Source organism: Glossina fuscipes, unplaced genomic scaffold, assembly GCF_014805625.2.
Source record: "Glossina fuscipes isolate IAEA_lab_2018 unplaced genomic scaffold, Yale_Gfus_2 28, whole genome shotgun sequence".
In the NCBI taxonomy this organism is placed as follows: Eukaryota; Metazoa; Arthropoda; class Insecta; order Diptera; family Glossinidae; genus Glossina; species Glossina fuscipes.
This window is the reverse complement of record NW_023998423.1, coordinates 8,275,113-8,296,967: the sequence shown is the minus strand read 5'-3', so window position 1 is coordinate 8,296,967 and position 21,855 is coordinate 8,275,113. Positions and strand designations below refer to the sequence as shown.

At 34.6% G+C, this 21,855-nt stretch overlaps 5 protein-coding genes and 1 pseudogene across 6 annotated transcripts in view; 3 read left to right on the top strand and 3 right to left on the bottom strand.

Annotated features, from left to right (window-relative positions):
- LOC119636628 (sodium- and chloride-dependent glycine transporter 1) overlaps positions 1 to 432 on the top strand; it is a 36,016-nt gene extending 35,584 nt beyond the window's left edge. For both annotated transcript variants that reach the window (XM_038032111.1, XM_038032109.1), the window contains exon 11: positions 2 to 432. In XM_038032111.1, coding sequence (XP_037888039.1) covers positions 2 to 415 — 414 coding nt within the window. In that variant the 3' untranslated portion in view covers positions 416 to 432. The remainder of the gene's footprint in view (position 1) is intronic.
- A 24-nt stretch (positions 433 to 456) lies between these two features.
- On the top strand, positions 457 to 5,452 carry LOC119636629 (mucin-3A-like). Its single transcript, XM_038032112.1, has 2 exons — positions 457 to 541; positions 612 to 5,452. Exons 1-2 carry the CDS (start codon positions 524 to 526, stop codon positions 2,193 to 2,195), a joined length of 1,602 nt encoding a protein of 533 aa, XP_037888040.1. The 5' UTR covers positions 457 to 523; the 3' UTR covers positions 2,196 to 5,452.
- Positions 5,453 to 10,214: 4,762 nt separating this feature from the next.
- LOC119636536 (inactive peptidyl-prolyl cis-trans isomerase shutdown) lies at positions 10,215 to 12,403 on the bottom strand. The gene is made up of 2 exons (XM_038031932.1): positions 12,253 to 12,403; positions 10,215 to 12,192 (listed from the first exon to the last, which is right to left on the bottom strand). The coding sequence occupies exons 1-2, from the start codon at positions 12,318 to 12,320 to the stop codon at positions 10,893 to 10,895; spliced, it is 1,368 nt and encodes a 455-aa protein (XP_037887860.1). The 5' UTR covers positions 12,321 to 12,403; the 3' UTR covers positions 10,215 to 10,892.
- A 162-nt stretch (positions 12,404 to 12,565) lies between these two features.
- Positions 12,566 to 14,168, bottom strand: LOC119636398 (hydroxysteroid dehydrogenase-like protein 2). Its single transcript, XM_038031715.1, has one exon. It carries the CDS (start codon positions 13,872 to 13,874, stop codon positions 12,642 to 12,644), a length of 1,233 nt encoding a protein of 410 aa, XP_037887643.1. The 5' UTR covers positions 13,875 to 14,168; the 3' UTR covers positions 12,566 to 12,641.
- A 1,291-nt stretch (positions 14,169 to 15,459) lies between these two features.
- LOC119636544 (synaptosomal-associated protein 29) lies at positions 15,460 to 16,889 on the bottom strand. Its single transcript, XM_038031942.1, has one exon. It carries the CDS (start codon positions 16,661 to 16,663, stop codon positions 15,809 to 15,811), a length of 855 nt encoding a protein of 284 aa, XP_037887870.1. The 5' UTR covers positions 16,664 to 16,889; the 3' UTR covers positions 15,460 to 15,808.
- A 1,412-nt stretch (positions 16,890 to 18,301) lies between these two features.
- On the top strand, positions 18,302 to 20,569 carry LOC119636326 (annotated as a pseudogene).
- The last annotated feature ends 1,286 nt before the right edge of the window (positions 20,570 to 21,855 follow it).

Below are 21,855 nucleotides of genomic sequence, written 5' to 3'. Positions count from 1 at the left end.
GTTCATTTTATTTTTTAATTGGGTAGAGTACAAACCAGCCACATATGGTCATTACGTTTACCCATTGTGGGCTGATGCGGTCGGCTGGATTGTGGGACTATTGCCGGTTTTCGTTATCTTTGCAGTCGCTTTCCAACAGATCTGCAAGGCACCCGATTCAATGGGCCTAAGAGAACGCATTAAATACTTGGTTAAGCCTACGGCCGAATGGGGTCCCGCAGGACGTCCGTGCATTAATTTGCACGCTGAGCGATACGAGAGTGAAAACTATGATGCAGTAGCCAATACAAGTATCTTAACGGAAGGCTTACCTACCGATTTATCAATTTACGAAGATAACCTTACAGTCATTTATCGTAATGGCAATGGTAATGATGGCAGTGACGAAATGGAAGACGAAGCTTTGCAACTCTGAGAGCGAGTTTTGCCAAACACGTCAGTCATTCCACCAAAAAATTTGTCATCTACCATTGTCAGTTCGGCAGATAAGCGATTGAATGAAGAAAGCATAATTAATGGTGCAATGATTGCAAAGGAAGCCGTACGTAGAAATTGTTGTTGGAGAATAATTTTCAAGTCTACAAAAGTTTCTATCCTTTTTTTTTTTGCAGGCTTTTGAAACACCACCTCAGGTGAGCAAAAAATATGCTGATCAGCGATCGGGTCCGGGTATTTTAAAAATGAAGAAAAATTGCTGTGAATCATCAAGTGAAGCAAAATCTACTAAACAGTCATTTATGTCGTCGAGCGATAAGATTAATTCGCTTTCAAAAGATTGCCGTGATGGTAGCGGAACTGGGGAAGAAAAAATTATTAAAGTAACTGCCACAATAATATTACCAACAACAAAAACAGCAGCAAACACTTTAAAAACTTTTGCAACAACAACAACGCAAGTAACTACTAGTGATTGCTTCAACACAATAGTTTCGAATGGAAGCGAGGTTGCATTGGCCTTAATAAATAGTACAAGTGTAGCGTCAAGCTTCGGGCTTGCCTTGATTCCAATTAATACTAGGGCGGCTGCTAAACCTCTTGTGCCCACTAAATTAGTTAGCACATTAACAACAACTAAAACCAGTAGCACAGTTTACGGTAATACAAATGCTGCAATCATATCGCCTAATAATATAATGCCAGCAAACTACGCTAATCAAGGCCATAACGCTACGATGGAGACTTTAAATTATACACTAACCGCAGCAACTAAATCTCCCATTGCATCTACTAAAGTAGCAACGCTTGATAGCAATTCAGGTACATTATCTAATAATAGGTCAACCAGAGCAACAAGTGCTGCCAGTTCTGCTCAATCCGTTACGCACACTACAAAAAACTTAAATCTATTGCATGGTGACAATTCTAAGTTGAAAACAAAGCCTGCAAGAAGTGAACTGTCACATGCAGCAGCCAAGCTTATTGAAGATACTCCAGTAAGTCAAGTAATTGTTGAGGCGGCCACAACAGTTAACGCATATATTTCAAGTATCACAACATCAAGTACAAACTCAAAGTATATAAATTTGATGCAAAACTCAAAAGCTATCACTCCAGCATTATTTACAAACGTTGCTAACTTAAATCCAGCAACAGCCCGTGCAGCTACAACATCCACTATCAAACCAAGCAGAGCTAGCAATGAAAATCAAAAAACTGAAAAAACTTGCAGCGACACTTCGCAATTATTCGAAACAGCTACGCGGGCAGACACTTCAAGTATGACATCGTCATTATTGTCTTCGACTTCAAGAACCTACCCTTCATCAAAGTCAAAGGCGGCAGCAGAACAAGTTCTCCCAACTAATCTCAAAATACAAAAGGCTACAAATTCAGCTTTTAATAGCAAAGCGACGGCAACAGCCTTTACAACAGCAACAACAAGCAAGCCACAAACAACATTTGCCGTAAAAGAAATTTCCACAAAACCTATCGCTACTGCGCTTGCGGCCAATAAAACCACCGTAACATCAGTTACGAGCAATATACATAACACAGTAACAACAACCGGTACAGTGACTTTTGCAAAAGATACAGAAACAATAATGCCCAACAGTGTGAGCAGAAAGAGCTCAATAACCGGCTCAACTACGGCGACAACAAACACAGCAGCAAAGCAACCAGACACGTGCACAGATATCCTTAACAACTTAACTACAAACATAGCTGCAACTGTCGCTACTACTACGTCTAAGTAAGCTTCGATTATTACAAGAAACAACAACAACTTTCCCAGCAAACGCTAAACAAACGAATGCCCTTTAAGTTAAGCAAAAATCACTTCACACTTCAACAGCAATTCCAAGTTGTTTTGGCAGCCATGACAATAGTAACACTACAGTTGGACAATGGAAGCAAATCTAACCTAATATCAGGAACAGTATATAGTATATCGAGAGGCGCCACTTCATCACCTGTAAATGTAATGTAAGGGAAATTAATCAAAACTTCAGTAAGAACCTATCGAACTCATTACTTTGTTGACTACTGTCCAAGACAAGGTCCAAGACTATTGCTTCAACATCCACTAGAACGAACCACCTGAAAAGTACGTAAGCATAGGAAATAACTTTTTTCATGTTTATTGAAAATTTGTTAATTCTTTTGTTGTGAAAAAAAAAAAAATGCTTGCATACTATCGCTTGCGAATACGAAGAAGAAGAGTACAATGAGAAAGATTTCAAGTTACTAGATACTAACATTGCTTATGACATGGAAGTACAAATGGAATATAGAACAAGTTTATGAAACCTAAGGAAATATTAAGATTAAGGTGTTTTTTGGAAATCCCTAAGCCCAGCTTCTTATTTCCCACTATATTATATTTAAAAAAAAAATGTTGAACCATTTAAGTCTACGCAGCTCGGCTGGTTTTTAACTTACTATAAAAAATTCTTTCAAATTTTCCCATCGCCTTGTTAATGTTAGGCTAAAAGTTACTAAACAAGAAACACTTTGGATAATAAGTAAAATTAATATTTAAGGAATAAATATATAGCGTAATTAACATTTCAGGCAAATGGCATTAACAGCCATAATATTTGAATGACATATATTATATAACGCGGTGTATAGTTAACGATTCTGATTAATTGATTTCGCTCCATATTGCGAAAATAGACTTAAACTACGCAGCTAAATGAAAAAAATCAAATTTAAAGTTTTTAATTAAAACCAAATTAATGAAATAATCAATCCAGATCTATATCTAAGATGGCGGACTTATTTGAACTGAAACAAAGTATACTCTTGTGCACATTTAAGAGACTTAGTAAACTTTGTCACCGAAAACAGTTCCTAAAGTATTTCCGGGACACATTTTCCGGAAATCTAACTAATCAAAATGACAATGATGTACGATCGTAAGGAGAAAGCAAATACTGATCACATTTATTACACACCACCACACCCACAACACATCAATATATAGAAATTGTAATATATTGTCTTTTTGTCATAATATGTGTTATGGTTAAGTGATCGGAATCTTCTTACTCTGTTACATTTTACTTAATTCTGTTTATTCGAACTTTTATACGAATACATTTTCCATACATCAGACATCATTTTAGATCAATTATTTATTCTTATTTGTATGCATTTTATTGCCACGAGAAGATCATGCTCATCTTTTGGACAAAAAACTAAATTTATATACATATATATATATATCAAATGTTTGTCTCTCTCTATTTTTCCGACCATCACAGTTCGAAATCTATTTATATCCAAGGACAGATGAGCGGCATAGACACACAAGAATATTTATTCTTTATGGAATTTGGGATAGTTGTTGGTTGAGAACAAAGACTAGTATTTATCCATCCACAGAATACTGGAGAGTAACGTGATTTGCTTGCTGCAAAGCGATTACACTTGACTGCACAAGTTCCTATTTTCCAATGTTCTTATAAGAAATTTTTCAATATGAATTCAATCAGCGTGCAAAGGAAATGATTTTAAAGTATGGACGAAATGATCTCATTACCAATTCTATATAATGATTGCAATTATTTAACCAAATTATGGAATCAATCATTGGTCATAAGGAAAACGAAGCTATCTTCTCACAACATTTTTATGACTTTTTTAGCAATTTTGCTAATCCGGAACAACATCACTATAAAATTCTTCAAAGTAGTTAAAGTACAAACACGACAAACCAACAATTCTCATGAGTGGCTTTCTTGTGGCTTTTATAGCTAATTTCCCAGATCAAGGCTAATGGTTTTCTATTTCTATTTATTATACAACAACAATAACGTTCGCAAATCCAAAAAGTAGGAATCCATACTTAATACTTATACTTGATCATTGTCAAATTCTGAGCTAACCGCCGCAAGTTTTTATGTGTACAGTCAGGCAAATGTAACGATGTAACAAATGTGGCGAAAAATGTACTCTCCCGTTACACTGTAACATTTTACCCTGTGTGTCTAATGGGAATTACTGATCAGAAAATCCCCATATAACTCATTGCAACAGCAAAAGTATATACCAAGGCATAGTAAGTTCTTACTCTTAAACAATGCAATAGGCAGCGTTCTGTAGTATTTGCTTTGCCTACTCGTCAGTACTGCACCGATACTTTGCAGTCTTCAAAATAGAGATATATTCGCCTCGGCTCTCCTCATTTTGTCATGGACTTCTTAAAATAGCTCAGTAGGTTTATACTACTTGGATTTCCTTGGATATATAATAAACGGGCGAAACTAGACGGTAGGCTGTAAGTATGTGCTTTAGTTTCTGTACATAAAACCACGATCAGGTGGATGCATACAATGCATACAAGTTACAAGAGCATTTAAACTCTCCATTGATTATTGAAGACCCACCGTGAAAAGAGACTCACTCCTCTTCATAAGTAGACGTACAAACGCTTATCAAATCCATAGGCAATAAAAAATATATGATTTCGTTTAGGTAAAGAGAATCTAAATGTTTTTTTGTTCACGTTCAGATAAAACACGTGATCTTGACTAATGATATGAATCAAAAAGTAGGAATATTTCATATATATGCTACTATTGCAGTTAGTTGCAATCATTACTTATATCTTAAGTTTGCGAATCAAAGATTTCTTACTTATCAGTTTTCAAATGCAAAAAATAAATTTTTTTTTTTTTTTTTTTGTTTTAATTTATATTATATATGGCAAAGATATATGATATGATATGAAATACAGAAGGATGCGTAAAGTCCTAAGTGTAGCTTCCACAAGCCATCAGAATAGTACAAGAAATTTTCTATAGCAAACCATTGCCTAAAATATGTTTTTGTGACAAGACGACGAATTGTTCGCATAACGAGACAACATTCAACATAGTGACCCAAAATTAAAATGAAATGAAGTAAGATAATAGGGAATGAAGCACTACATAAACAAAATTATAATAAATTGCAAGCATAACCTTGAGTTCGTATGCTTGGAGATGGACGGCTTACGTCAAATTGAATGAATTGAACCATTATTTTCGAGATATTTTGCTTATTATTTCTGAAAAGTAAAAAAAAAAAAAAAAAAAAACGCATAGTCTACAGCCATTGTAATTAACCTTTACACTGACCAAACAACCAGTGACCCGTTTTAAGGCACATCACATATATAATTTTCTCAATTCTCTCTACAAACTTAATGCATAATACATACATAGTAACGTAGAGTAATATAAAATATATTTGTGTGTATATTTATATAATCATATGTAATAACTTTTTTATATGACTGTTTACATATATATGTTTTATAGATGAATATAGTTAGGATGCATTTACTATACCAAACGGAACAGACCGATCCAGAGAAAGCCCTAAAACAAAAAATTTATAATAATAAAAAAAATCTTACAATATTTGATATAAAACACAAAAGAAAAAGAAAAAAAAAAAAATCATTGTGATATTTTTGTTGTTGTTTTTGTTACAAAAAGAGAAAAAATAAAAAGTAATAAAATATGTTATAGTTAATAGAGTTTATAAAAAGTGTGTTATTTATATATATATATATATATATAAGTTCCAAAGTATAAAAAAAAAGATAATAAGAAGAAGCTAAATAAAATAAATGTAATGTTAATCGTGCATACCACACGCGTACCTAAAACTGCATAAACATCATATACATATATGTCAGTATTATATTTTTTATTTAATGAGTCGTATTATGTAACATTTGAACCAAAACAAAACATTTTCTAATGTATATAAGCAAATCTTTAAGCAAATCTCAAAGAACAATAGATTTCACCTAAAAAAGAATATAAAAATATATATGTATAATACATACACAGCTATGATGTAGTTTTCTAATATTTTCAATATTTTAGGTGATTTATGCAAAATTTACGAATAAAGAATGTTATATAACAACTACCATTATAAGTCTAAGAAAGTTATATACGTCTTTCGATATTTATTGAATATCCGCCAACAACGAAAGAGCTAAACGGCTAAGCAGCATTTCTTTTTTCTCTCTGCCCCTTCCCTCTAACCATCTCTCCTTCCCCATCAACTACCCCTTAGCTTAGTTTCCTGCTGGCGGTGGATATACAAATCTTAATCAATTATAAAAAGCTTGTTTTTCACCCATTATGTATGGTAGTAATTTTATATATATTTATATAAGAGAAAAAAAAAAACCTTATCAAAAACTATAAATATAAATCTCAATCTAGGAGATTTCTTGATACAAATGTCTATGTGTTTAAGAAATTGATAAAAAAAAAAAAAAAAAAACAAATTATTTGGTTGTAATTACTTAACTGTACTCTTCATATATAAAATATATTCGAATTAAACGTTTCAGTTTTCTTTTAAATAAATAAAAATGAACTTAGTTTTAAAAATTCATATTTGTCTCGAATTCCTTTTTTAACACGACATTCATCTATACATATCTTATGTTTAGTTAACTAGACTAATACTATTTACTGACAATGAGTGAACGAATACTTATTTTTCAATATACTACAACAGCCAGCACCTCATTCGTTATGAAGCATTGCCTGATATAATAATAATAATAGCTCACCGTGTGTATTTTACAACTTTTGAGACATACATAAATACAATCTACTTAAAAGTAGAAGAAGAAAGTCTTTCAGATGGCTTACGAATACGTATTGAACGAACACACTCGGGTGTAGCAGATCCAGAAACCTCAGTCGATTCTGATCGAGCTACGTTTCATTGCTTGTGATGTAGCAAATCATTTGCTTTGATATTCTATCCAATAGTTAGTCGATTTACATAACATTTCCATATGTAAATAATATATTACTCCTAGCATTTTCCTCACAACTTTTTTGTTAAGAAATATTTTCTGGCCATAACACGCTGCTCTTCCACTTTCAAGTTCCAATTCTGTTTTCGTCTTTATTTCTGAAAAATTATCTTGTGATATCATCCGATCTATTTTCAATCAAGGTGACCTTCTAGTCGTTGCATGCGCATTTCTTATTTTACATAGCTCTCATGTTTTTCGCTGAAGCGTCGTTTATGAGATTATGTTGGACTTCACAAAGACTTCCGGCACTTTGATATATACATCAACCAATATTAAAAAGTAAGAACAACTAAATCGGGCGGCAAGCGGCTCGCGGTTACATTATTTTGGCTTCCTATTATTATTATTATTATAAATTTAGCCAGAGAGCAAATTCTAAGACTAAAGTCTTAAACATCTAACGCTATCGGCATTTTATTAACAACTCTACCGCACTTGAGATTTAAACCCCACGACGATTGAGTTGCTAGTCGAGACTTGTTGCCTATTCGGCTACTCAGGCGGATTTCTGCCTTCTTAATGACCAGATATTAATTAGGATATTTCGACTTCATTATCATGTAATACAGTGCCCAGCATTATATCCACTTCAATATTGCTATACATATCTGAACTTGGCAATCTTGACATACCATCAACACTTGTATTTTCGGTAGCTTTTCTGCATAGTAGGTCTTGCATTCTTGATCTAGGTACGGTTAATAGTGACTTCTTTGTTGAAAATATTAGACTAAATGGTTTGCTGTCCGATGACAATGTCTGTGGAGCATATTGATCGAAATTTTTCAGTTCCGTCCGCGAAATGATGACTTATAACGCCATGAGGTAGAATATCTATTGCTAATGCTAGCAACAATTTAGGATTGTGGTCGTCTGATTGCATTTGTTTTTTTAACTTTTTTGAATATCTTCTCACTCCATTTGTCCACTCAAACGGTACGTTTTTGCACTCAAATTGGGAAAAAATCTGCCGTGATAATTCACCAGGCCAACTACTGCAAGAATTCCATCTTTATTATCTCGTCTGCACATGTTTTTTATGGAGTCAATATCTTGGTGCTTTTTACATATGCCATATTGATCAATTACGTAACTATAGAATTCTAGTTTGCCCACAAAAAAAAAATCACTTTTTTTTATTATTTCTCATTTTTGATTCCACTAAACGTTCTAGTACTTCTTCTAAAGGGTTAAAATGCATAGTATCATCCGGAGCCGTTAGTTTGATACTATCAATGAATAGGGCCAACGCAGTCATGCCGTTGAATCATTTTTGAGTTCCGCGCTGCCATCTAATTGGACGCCAAGAGGCGTGTTTAGTATTCAAACAAGTATGCTTTGGTCAAGCCCAACTTAATACACCTTCTACTACCAGCAGCCATGTTTGCAAGTATATCAGCGCTAATTGGTAACAGGTACTAAACGAGAAAATATCGATCGGTCCAATCACTTAAATCAACTTATTGGAAAACGCCTTCTTTAACCAATTTGTTTATTTCACTTTCAACAGCTGATTTGAGCGTAAATTGTATTCGGCGCGTTTTTAAAAACACTGGCATAGAGTTATTTTTAAATTGAATTCAAGTTTGAATATCTTGTATCTATCATCCCAGTAATAGTAGCCATGAATGCAATGATCAATAGCATTGCTAGTGTAATGTCAAAAGATAAATTTAATGAAATAATCAAAAAGACGACCAAGTTAGGCGTATGGTAAAAACAGTCGATTTTCATAAAAAACTAGTCAAATATTTCGATGAAACAAGAACGTGTTTCGTAAATGTATTTTCAGAATATCACCGCTTGTAAGGATAATGACGATGCAATCCACTCAGCCACTGTATATACAAGGGCGTAAGGGAGGAATTGTACAACGTCCGTCTTGCCCAATTTTAATGTTTTCACTTGGTCTTTTGCTCTTACGATATACGATAAATATTAAATTATCTTTTTATATTTACTACTAAGAAGTTGGAATATATTCATTTTCTCAATATGTGTGCAAAAGAAGATAGCTTCAGGATATTCCATGAACTATGTATACTCGTGGTCGACATCAAAATACTTGAGTATGCCCCTATTATGTTATCTCCTTCCTATAGAGCTATTTGCCCTGAGGAATTCGGTTTGGGAGCTTCTCATCTCTCTGCCTCATGAAGATGGTAAAGTTATCGTTACCATCACTTGAGAAACGTAGGGTTATTCTTGTAGTTTCTCTCTCATAACGGTGCTATCGTTTCGTCCTCATTACTTGGTGGCATAAACTTTAATCTCCATAATCGCTTCTCTAAACACTTTAACTTCGTTATGCTTGTCAATTTAAACATAATCATGAGCTGTTCAATCTGTTTAGAGTTGTTTGCAAAAACCTAAATAATGTCTATCATTTAATCTCAATGTCGGACTCTTTAAAGTCCATCAAAAGAACTATGCGTAATACGCACGATTGCCGTACGTCGCATTTAAACTAACTTGCAATCTTAAAATCTGATCATGATTCAAAAATTAACTAGTGTTGTTTTCTGTTATTGGTTATTAAACTATTACTATTGTGGGTGTCCCTTTGCGACAGTTGTGTAGATGCCTTTTTTTCTTTTTTTTTTCCTTATTTATTTTACATAAATCATTATTATTAATTTTTTCTTCTTATATAGTTTTTTAGTTTTTAATAATCATTAATATAAGATTTACTTCTAACCGCCAATTGAATTCCGCTGTTAATTTATTTAAGCTGAGTTTCATCTCTAAGTAAATAAATAAATAAGCTTGGCAACCTTTCTCCCGGTCTCAAAAATGGCGACATCGGATCCAAATTTGACAAAAAAATTGTAAATTCTTGGCAGTAACGTTAGTGTTTAAAATGACTTAATTCAGTTCAAGGACACGCCTAGTATAAATTAGAATACTTTCTGGCAAATCGTCCACGCCAGCGAAATATTGACACTTTCGAATTTTGTTTAAGATAAAGCAGGCGTAAAACTTCGATTACAAGCGAACATAATTTTCCTATTCTCCAAACGAGCTACCGACACATATAGACCTCATCCGATGGCGACCACAATGCACTACATACAACATCTCCCCCCTCTTTCCAAATAAAAACCTTATCGGCCCATGTTGGCTGCCTTTTTCCGCAGAAATGTTAAATGGAAAATGATCTAATAATCGAAATAATATAATACGCGAGCAAGGAGTGAAATTTTTCTGTTATTATCACGTAATTCGCATATTTGAATGTTTTAAATGATTAAAACAAATTTTGCAATTCATGAATTAACTTTCGTTGCCTTTTCACCTGGCTGATCAACTTTGGCTCTGACACTTTTCTTGGAAAGAAAAAAATTGTTTAAAGAACCATTTCATTCTTCTTCATTTCGATTCCAAAACAAAAATATATGGCGCCCTGCTTAGATATCTTCACATTTCGGATGAGTTAATTTTTAAAAAATCTCTATTAAAAAAAAATATTTCAATTATCGCTTTTCGTAGCCCAACTAGTGCTCCAGTTAACCTTCCCATAGTCCCTGCGTGAAATGTACACAATAGAATTTATTCCCTAAATAAAGCTAAAGGATAAGCAATACATGAAATTATGGAAATAAAACAGAAATTACAGCTTCTTTTTGTTGACGGAATATCTACCATTGTGTAAAGGATCTAAAGTTAATTTCAACTCTAAGCGTTTAGCCAGATTGTCAATGATATCGACTTCTTTGGTAGTAAAACCGGCTGGAATACATAATTTCTTTTGGGCTTCGTCGTCTTTAAAATTCTGCAGAAGTTTCAACATTTCTTCTTCCAATTCGTTTAAATTAGCCTCCTTTTTATCGTCGTCCTTGCTTTTAATGATGCCCATCGCTTTAGTCCAAATTCTACGTTCGTTTTCTTTGTACCGGCTATAACGAGTATCCAAGATTTTCAATTCATTGCCGATGTCGTCGTTGTGCGGTTCCATATACTGAGCTTTGACCAATAATTCTCTAGCTCTCTTGTATTCCCCTAACATTAACAAAGCTCTCCCCTCTTGGAACAGAGCTTTACAAGAAGGTTTATTATTGGTTAGCTGACGTATTTCCTTGCAAACTATGCAAGTGCGCGATGGTAAATTAACTTTAATGTAACACACGGCTAAATTAGTAAAGAGTTTAATCAAAAAGTTTCTTTGGTCCTCTTCCTCTTCCTCATTTGCCAGGCGGCAAAATTTCAACATATCTGCAGCTTTTTCAAAAGCACGACTAGCATTCCGATATAGTCCTTGACGAAAAAAATCCAATCCCTTGAGATGAATATCTTTCACCTTTTCAATAACTACAGGGAATTTAGTCTTATCTTCCGCTGATATCTGCAGGTCAGCATCTATATCGCCAATCAAATTATACGACAACAATTCTATAATGAATAAGGCATCAGCTTTGGGTTTAATACGAGGCGGACATCCCATTTCACGAAACAGTAGATGGTATGAGATAACAAATTGCGATTGCTCGCCACTGTGCATGGTACAAACAGCTGCTTCAAGACCCTCTAACACTTCACCAAGGCCAGTGTAAAATGTTAAAGACGATCCTCTAAGGAAACTCGAATCAAAGGGAGCTCCTTCACCCTCCCAATAAGCATTGTAACGTAGGGTCACGCGTGCATTTCTAAAAGGTACTACAGGTTCGCTCTCTTTCCCAATTTTCATTACTTTCTTCCATAAATACGAATTAATCTGCAGCATATTCTCTTTGAGCTCTGCAAATGGCTGTAACCATGGGGATACCAAGTCCGGTAGTTCATCGGATGAACGTCGATTGTCATCGTCCTCTTCTTCATCTGATCCCAAATTCAGTTCATCAAATATTTTATGAGCCGCATCCTCTTCAAAATTGGTACTGATTTCAAAATTACAGCCAGTTCCGATTAAGTCACTAAAAGTGGCCGCAAAAATGAGCAAGCAGATTTCTTAATGAATTCGATAGGCTACTTACCTCAACGACAAAGGTTCCTTAAGAAAATTGCCAGTTTTTGACTCAAAATCTTCCTCAAAATTTTCCATTTCTAACCAGGTACTTTGTATTTAACTTTTGCAAAAAAGCGAAATGGAACAAAACGCGGGAAAGCTGTACACTGTCTTTTTTACACAACAGGGTTGCCAATATAATCGTTATTGATGTTTTAAAAGATTATCGCCGAATTTGAATGGAAAAATCTCACCGAGTACCTCATGTAATTGCACTAAAATTAATGATTGCAATTTGTTGATTAGTATAGAAATGTTGTTAAAAAAATACCACAACTGTCTTTCCTATCTACTGAATATTTCGGTTTTATTAGCACATTTAAAAAACATGAATATATACCATAACAAAAAAGAACGTTACAATTTTGCTTTAAATGCCTTCATAAGTTTTTCTAATTTTATAGCTTTTTGCAAATCGCCACTAATTTTTAATTTTCCTGCCATATAAGCCGGGGCTGCTTTCAATTTCCCTGCAAACAAATCCACAAAATTTTGTGATTTCATTGTAAGCACCGCATCTGGTTTCGCCGAGGGAGCTCCATTACCACAGGAGCCATTGCCGTTTTTCAAATCTAAAAACCAAGTGCCTTTCTCATCTCCCGTTATATTGAACTGGTAAACAGCCTGCGTGCTGGCAACAATTTCCGAAGAAATCACATTTTGTAATTTACTGAAAATCTTCGGTATTACAACCGAGTTTAACGCGTTGGCATCCGCCTTCTTATGTGTGAGACTTTTCCCAAGTGGGCTGTCCAAAAAGAAGTCCTCCATTAAATTGTCGGCATTTTCAGGAACACAAGCATACTGTATCAAATCCGTAACACCAGCTTCAGCTAGCACTTCATCATCTATGTAAAAGACACCTGTTGCTGCAGAGGGTTCTTTGATTAAAATTGCGTAAGCGGCATCAGCCATAATTTCTGGTTTACGTGAAATTTCAGCGCTACCTGGCCCTGTTAACATTTCTATAGCTGCAGTATGTATAGCTGTACGGGGCCACAAAGCGTTCACCGCTACATTTTGTTTTCGGAACTCATGGCTCATGCCTAGAACGCACATAGACATGCCGTACTTGGCCATTGTGTAAGCGACATGGGGAGCGAACCATTTAGGATTCATATTTAATGGTGGCGATATGTTCAAAATATGGGCGTGATCGGATTTCAATAGATACGGTATACAGACTTTTGAGACCAAAAATGTGCCTCGCGTGTTAATCTGATGCATTAGATCATATCTTTTCATATCAGTGTCCAAAGTGCCAGTTAGCGAGATAGCGCTTGCATTGTTAATCAAAATATCTATGCCACCAAACTTTTCCACCGCCTGCTGAACTGCATTTCTAACCTGTGTTTCATCACGTACGTCTACTACGCACGGGTGAGCCTTACCCCCAGCCTTTTCAATTTCTTCCGCCGCTGTATATATGGTACCGGGCAACTTTGGGTGAGGTTCAGCAGTTTTAGCTGCCACTACAATATTTGCTCCATCGCGGGCAGCTTTTAAAGCAATCGCTTTACCTATTCCCCGAGAGGCTCCTGTTATAAATAGTGTTCGTCCTGCCAATTTTCCAGTATTAATCATTTTCATGTGAATCTTGACTTTATTTTCAGCGAAGAACTCGATCTAAACAATTTTTCACTACAAAAGAGAAAGTCCAAAGTGCACACAATCGCAAACCGTATTCGTACTTTTGGTATAAATGCACCCAATAAACCGAATGCATGTACAGCAAGAGTGATAATTTTACAGACCAGCACGTACAGCTGAATTATAAATGTTTGATCATTTATTTACATACTTTATTGAGAACAAAGGAGACAGCAAAAAATTATAATTTTGATATTGCACAACCGAAATAGAATTTAAAAAAAAAAAAACAACAATAATTTAGAATTAATAATAAACAAATACCGAAAGAACTTCTCTAATCTCTAAAAAATGCATCAAAATTTCGATAATTATTAAGCGAGAAAAAAGTAATAACTAATACACCAATTAGTTAAAAACGTATCGCGTCGTAGCAGGTTTTAATTTTAGTTTTTGAGGCACGGCAAAGCAGTCTAGGTGATTACATCAAATATTTCAAAACTATACTTACAAGAACTTTGTAATAAGAACTTACGGAATTTCGTGACTTATCATATATATATAGCTTTTAAATTCATTCGTTGGGGCAGGAAGGAGGTACACTATAAATAACACCTAATTACGTCCTCATTTAATATCAACTTTTTCCTGTTATGAAAAATGTTTTCACAATTCAACGAGAATGATCGATTTAAATTAATAGGTTTATAATAAATAATTAGTTGAAGTTGTATTGAAACCAAAATTAACTGTATTTTTATAATAAATAATTAGTGGAAGTTGTGGGAGAGTTACTACGAGGTACTTGTAATTCGTATCTCCCGCTGTAACTTGTTTACTTGCATTTCTTTCAGTATGAACCACACTTCAGGATAGCAGCTGCAGGATTGTGGTAGCTTAACTGTGGAAGCAGCTACTCTGTTTGAACGTGTGTAGCAGTATTACATCACTGATAAATTACAAAAATTTTTAATTTTGTTTTTCTCTTTTTTTTTATCAGTTAACACGGCTTCCCGTCGTCAGTAAAATTGCTTTTGGAAGTCGTGCTGTAGTTTTTAGTTTAGTAACAGAAATAGCGTAACAGCGCTTGGACTTTCATTTCACAACTCGTTCTAGTTCAGTAGAAAACCGGTTAATGGGTATGACTGTGAACGGGGTAGAAATCCCATCCCATGGCACTTAATTAAATTTAGCTGTCGGCTGGATTGATGAGCAGTATTCGGATTGGATATAAGTATTAGAGTTTCTTTTTGGTTTATTGTTATCACAATGGAGCACGATCTATAGTAGGTCTGTTTTGATAGATTGAAATTCTTAGTTTCTTAGGCTGGGGAGCCGAATTGTAAATTACGAATTTTAATCTTTAAAGTAAAAATAGGAAATTAATTATACAAATTGCGTAAATTGTCTCTTGAAGGACTTTTGTATTGTTTTCGTAAAATTTTAAAATAAATAAATAAATAATGAAAATTACACAATTAAAAATAATAAAAAAATTGTACGTTAAGAAGAAGAATATCAAATCAAAGAAATAATCCTAATTCACATTTTTATATATATATATGCATGTGTTTTGTAACGGTAGTTATTAAAATAAAAATGTATATATGCAGTTTATAAAAATTCATAGCTTTTATACCTATACGGAAGTGCATTCAAATTCTTTTGTTTTTTATACGTGAATGTGCCACTGAGCTTGCATTGAATAAATTCACCTCTTTACAAGATTTGTTCGGAATCATTTCTCAAGATCCTCTGCGTGCTGCCCCATCGTCGTAATACAATATGCCGCTTTAGTATAACCAATTCCTTACTTAAAACGTTATGATTTAAGAAAACCGTACAAATAAATGAGCATTTGTGGAAATTTTATTTGTAAAGCTGATTTTATCGATAACTTATTATTTAATATAGAATTGCAAATGCTTTTATTTTTACTTTTTACCCAACAATTTATTCATATCTTTGTTTTGTTTATTCATCTTAAGATCAATATCCTCGATTTTGTAATTCATGTTGTCTAAGAATTCATTTTGAGATTCAATCTCACGGTTCATGTCACTGGCCAAGCCTTTTAAACGCGACAAATTTCCACACATCTCCTCTAAGTTGGCTTCAAGTTGAGCCTCAAATGGATTATTGCGTTTTTGTTCCTGCATTTGCACGTGTTGCTCCCGCCCATAAGAGTCTTCACGTAATCGTGAAACAGGATGATTATTATATTTCTCTGTAGGAGATTTTTGTTTCAAATCCTTAGTATTTTGCGGTGCTTGAGATGCATTAGGCGGCGAGCGAGGCGAATTGGCAGAAGATGGTGGTTGTTGTTGATCACGATTACCTGATAAATAGTTTTTCAAGCCACCAAATACGCTTTTCAAACTGTTTAAATGACGTTGGCTAAACCGCAGCGTGGCATTAATCTCTTCCAGTTGACGAGAAGTTTTCTCTAGTTGCTCCCGTTGCTTTGCTAATTCTACAGCGGTTGCTTTACCCACCTCTTCAGTTTCATATAGCAATCCAAGGCTTTTTTGTGTGGAATTTAAAGTTTGAGCTTCAATTTGTCTTTTTCGCTCTTCCAAAATTTGACGCTGTTGCTCCACAGATTCTTCTTCAAATGGATTAGTACTGTGAACCGGAGGAGCTTCTCTAGACAAACTCGAGCCCGAGGCATTTTTATAGGAAGATTTGGCACGAGCATTATTTAAAAAAATATCGTCATCCACATCCTCTAAATTGTTGTCTTCATAACCGAAGTGATTATTCACTGGTTTCAGATAATTGTTAGCCATTAAAACGCAAATACACGCCCCTTAATACGCCTTGCTTTAGAAATTTATAATTCGATTTTTAAATATTTAATTCTTTAACTTTTCGCAATGTACAGTGAAGTTGTCAATTTTTCTTCTTTATCTTTTTTTTTTTTTTTTTGGGATATCTAAACTATATATTTAATATTTACTAAACTTACGACGGATTTTCCATAGAGTAGAAAAAGCGAAACGAGTGTAAAAAACAAAGGCATGAATCAGATGAAGTGTTTTAACAAATGTCAGAACGACCGCAAAGATAACAATAAATGATTGCACAGCAGAACCAAAGCCGAAATGAAACGTAGTGTTAGTTTTTTCTGTTTTGTTTTGAATTTCCGCCGCTGTCACTTAAACGATCGTTAAAATTTCAAATCGTATTGCACGTTACTATGTGTAGAGTTTAGCGGTTACATTCAATATAGTTTCAACATGTAAAATGTGTTTGTTGAATTTCTGAATCTTCTTATCAACAATCTTTCTTCAAATCAGTCATTTCGTTTTCAAGCTATTGGCGACATAGACCTATAACCCAAAAACCGCCATCCAACCGCCTTCAACAAAACAAAGGGAAATATGTATATTAAGAAAAAACCCTAAAAAACTGTTAGTAACCGATCAGATAGCTTTATACTTCTGTTCCAAGGATTTACTTTCTGAAGTGCAGTTAGATTGTAAGCCAGATCATAGCTGTGACATCGCTACGAGCAAACTGTTGGAAGATATCCGTCCAGAGTATGATACTTGGAAACTTGACGACTCGGTTATCATTGATTTTTCTGAGGCCTTTGATACTATGAATCAGAATTTACTCTTCAAAAAGCAAAGTTCTTACTTTGGCTTTAGTTCGACGGCGATCAAGCTTGTTAGGTCTTATCTTGATAATCCACGTCAATCGGTGAAAGTCGGCTCCTCCCTGAGATTATACACAGTAACTCTGGAGTACCCTAGAATCCAGTTCAACTGTTCAATACCTTCATTAATTACCAACTTACTTGTTGTTAAGATTGCAATATCATTTATATGCAGACGACGCTGATATAACGGGCCTTGTGGGGAAATTAACGATAATTTGTGTCGTACCTCGCATTTTACCGTTGTCAATAATTTAAAGTTTATCGTGTTATCACCCTATGGTTATGGCACCGAGTCTCTATCTAATATTACAATGGACAATGGGCAAGTTTGGTTTTATAATTAACTCACGTTTGAGTGCTGATGATCATGTCTTTCTTAAGCTCACGCGAATACGCAGTTTGGTACATTGACGTGTCTTGACTCACGATCGTTTGCACATCAAAACGTCCACCTTCTTCTATAATACCTATCACAGCGCAAGCATAAATTTGTAGCGATGATACAAGAACTTTATCGAACCGTTCGTACAGGTAATAGTCTATACCTTTTATGAATTCAAAAGGAGGTGTGGAAGAAATATAGGAAATTGATAACAAATCCAAAGGGAGGAATAGAATTAATTTAGAACACATTAATAATTTATATTTCGTTTAAAGCGAGTCTTGGCAAGTCTGACTTAGCAGTTCAAAGAAACATCAGGTCGTTCAGAAGTACCAGAATCTAAATATATACGTATACAGATATACAGCATATCTCCATATGATGATCTGGTTGGTTATTGTTACAAGTGATGGCTTGAAGAAACTTTGAACTTGTGACTTATAGGGCAGCATGTTATGCTGCCCCAGCTATCGGGTATTTGACGGGCAAACCAGGTGTGTGTTTAGTAGTTTCTGGCTCTGATTTATTGCATGTTATTGGTAAGTTTACGACACCTCAGGGATAGAGTTGATATTGTAAAAATTGTTGTATAATACTTTAGATGAAGTACGTATTAATCATAACCTAATTAATAATCTCTCTTCTCGTTTTTTCCTTTTTCTTTTTTACAATTCACGCCCAGGCAGAATGGCAAACGCTCAACTGAATTGTTGGCCGCTTTTAGTTCTGGGTGGTGCCAGCAATCAAGATCACGTGGGTATCGGTGGTTTCCAAGAGAGCCCTCAAGTTGAATTATCCCGTCCTTATTGCAAATATGTAGCTCGGCCGCTAACAGCTGCCCTAATACTTTTACATATTGAAAAGGCTGTTCGATATGCTACCTATGGACGTCCTGGTGTGTCTTATTTGGATTTTCCATGCAATTTATTACAAACTACTGCTTTTAGAGTGAAAATTTATAACACATGTCTACCCACTTTAATATATCCCGGTCGTGATGATCTAATAAGAGCCGTTCACCTTCTACGTTCTGCTGAAAGGCCCTTGATTATCATAGGCAATGGAGCGGCTTATGCGAAAGCCGAGAATATCTTGAGACACTTTATTGAAAACACCAATTTTCCGTTCTTACCCACACCGATGGGAGAAGGCGTAGTTTCCGATACAGCCGCACAATGTGTATCATCGGCTCGAACATTAGCTTTGCGAAAAGCTGACGTAATTTTGTTTTTAGGAGCTAGACTTAACTGCATTTTACATTTTGGACGTCCACCACGTTACAATAAAGATGTGAAATTCATACAGATATTTTGTTTAAAACTCACACAAAGGGTGAAAATTTGTGTAAACATGCCTTCTCAGGTTGATATATGTGCCGAGGAATTGAATAATTCTGTCAAAGCTACTGTTGCCATACAATGTTGCTGATATTAAACCTTTTGTTGAGCAATTGTTCGAAGAAATGAACGCGGTGAATTTTCACTTTCACAACCACCCCACGGTCGGTGGCACCAATTAAATGAAAAATATCAGCAGAATCGTGAAATGTTTCTTTCTTTAGCAATGGATACAATGGTCACCTCCTTTGAATTACTGCACTGTCTTTCATCATTTATATCAATTAATATCCAAGGACGCTGTAATCGTTAGCGAAGGAGCAAAAACAGTGGACATAGGACGTGCGGTGTTGTTAAAAAATAGGATAAAATCGAACAAAATGTCCCAAGCAAGATAAAATGTGATCGTAGACGGCGATGTGTATGTCCGATGGGTGAATGCTATCGATTTTGTATACTTTATAGATGCGGCCACACGCAAGTACTACTAGTACATTTTCTGCATACAGCCCTATGTGCATGTATCCTTCAGACCTCGTCTAATGCAAGCAATTCGATGTAGAGGCGTACTTTCCTTACATAAAAAGCTCAAAAAATTGGTTCACCCCATCCGAACTCAATCTAGTAGGTCAATTCAACTGTATTGTCGAGAAATTTTGTTTATACAATGACTATAGCTACCAAAGTAAACAAGTTAAACTTTACCGCGTCATCGTTTAGATGCAGGTATATTGATAAGAAAGACGCTCTAGAACATAATACTGTACTCAACGATTTGCAGGTATATTTTGTACAATGGGCATTGGTTTAGGTTTCGCGATAGCTGCCGCTTTTTATTGCCGTAACCAATGCCCGCAAAAGCGGGTAATATGCGTGGAGGGTGATAGTGCTTTCGGTTTTTCTGGGATGGAATTGGAAACTATGGTCCGCCATAAACTGCCTATAGTTATAATACTAGTTAACAATAACGGCATATACGGAGGATTTGATCAAGAAACGCTTAATAATCTACGTAGTGATGGTGATTTGTCGCAAGTGTCAGTGTACATGTAATTGGAAGCAACAATTATTCAAATTGGTAATTACTTTTAGAACACCGCCATCAGCTCTAACTGTTGAGATTCGTTATGAACGAATGATGGAAATGTTTGACATGAAAGGTTACTTTTGTAAGACAATACCGAAACTTCAGCGGGCTATTAAAGAATCATTACAGTTGATAGATATGCCTACAATAATCAATGTGGCTATAGATCCGACATCAGATAGAAAGCCTCAATCTTTTCATTAGTTAGCTGAATCCAAATTATAGAGACGCAAGCAAGCTTACGGTATGTAAGCGGCTTTTAGGACTTCTTTTGTATATATATTCGCACCAATAGGTGTATTTTTAACGAAATAAAAAGAAAAATGCCTATCCGTCCAATTCCTGAAATGATAGGTACAGGGTAAAATAATAATAAATCATTCCATTTTAATGTTGAAAGATTTCGGTTAATTTGAAGGCGATGAAGGGAGTGGAGAGATGGAAAGCGATTATGCTAATATTGTATTAAGTCAATAGATTCTTCCTCAAGATGATTTAAAGCAATTTTTATGTCAACAGACCGATGATACATTATTGGGTCTTAATGATGAATCCAAGCAAACCGGTCATTCCACTTAAAATGTCCCAATGATGTGTCGTAAAAAACGCTTGTTGTCATTAAATCAAAATTTAATTTCAAATAAAAATATAACCATCGTCTAGTTGGAGCTTATAGCAATAAACACTTTTCCAACCGATTTGTCATTTGGAAAATCAAACTTCTTTCCTATTGTTGTATATTAATTTATACAATTTATATTTAAATATAAATAAAATAAATAGCTTTATTTATATAATAGCTTTATTATACATTTAAAATACTTTATTAATATATATAAATATATATATATATATATATATAAAATAAATTGTTATTCTTTTTAATGGTTTCCTAATTGTTTCCGATCCTTTTTCCTTGACTTGGTCGCTTTTGGTCTTCTATCCCCTCTAGATGTTTAGTGTTTTGAAAAATACGCGAACTAAACTTATTTATTATTTACTTTTACTTATTTAATTTTACAAGTTAGACTAAAAGTAGACCGCCATAATTTTTTTTTCATTATCAAATTAAACAAAACAGTAGCTAAATTTTCTGCTATTTACAGTGCGAACGTAATGCTCTATGCTAACTTACAGAAAGAACGTAATACCCTATGCTAATTTGCAGAAAGAACGTAATACTCTCTCTTATTTGCAAAGCCGTCGGCAAAAGTCCCCAATTTGTTCCTCTTTTACAGCAAAAATATGCTTTCATACGTACGAAATTTGGACCGCATAATAAACACTTGTTGGTTTAGGAACATTCAGACATTTTTACATATTCAATTTTAAATTACTAATAAACTTAATTTTATATAATTATTTCAGATAATTAAGACATGAAAGAAATGTCTTTGTTACCCGACTATGAATTGATTGCTCTAATGCCCGGGGAAAACTATATTAGTGGATCACAAAGCCTTGAGAGTCGTAAAGATTGCGAAATTATTTTAGTGGTACGCTTACCAGGT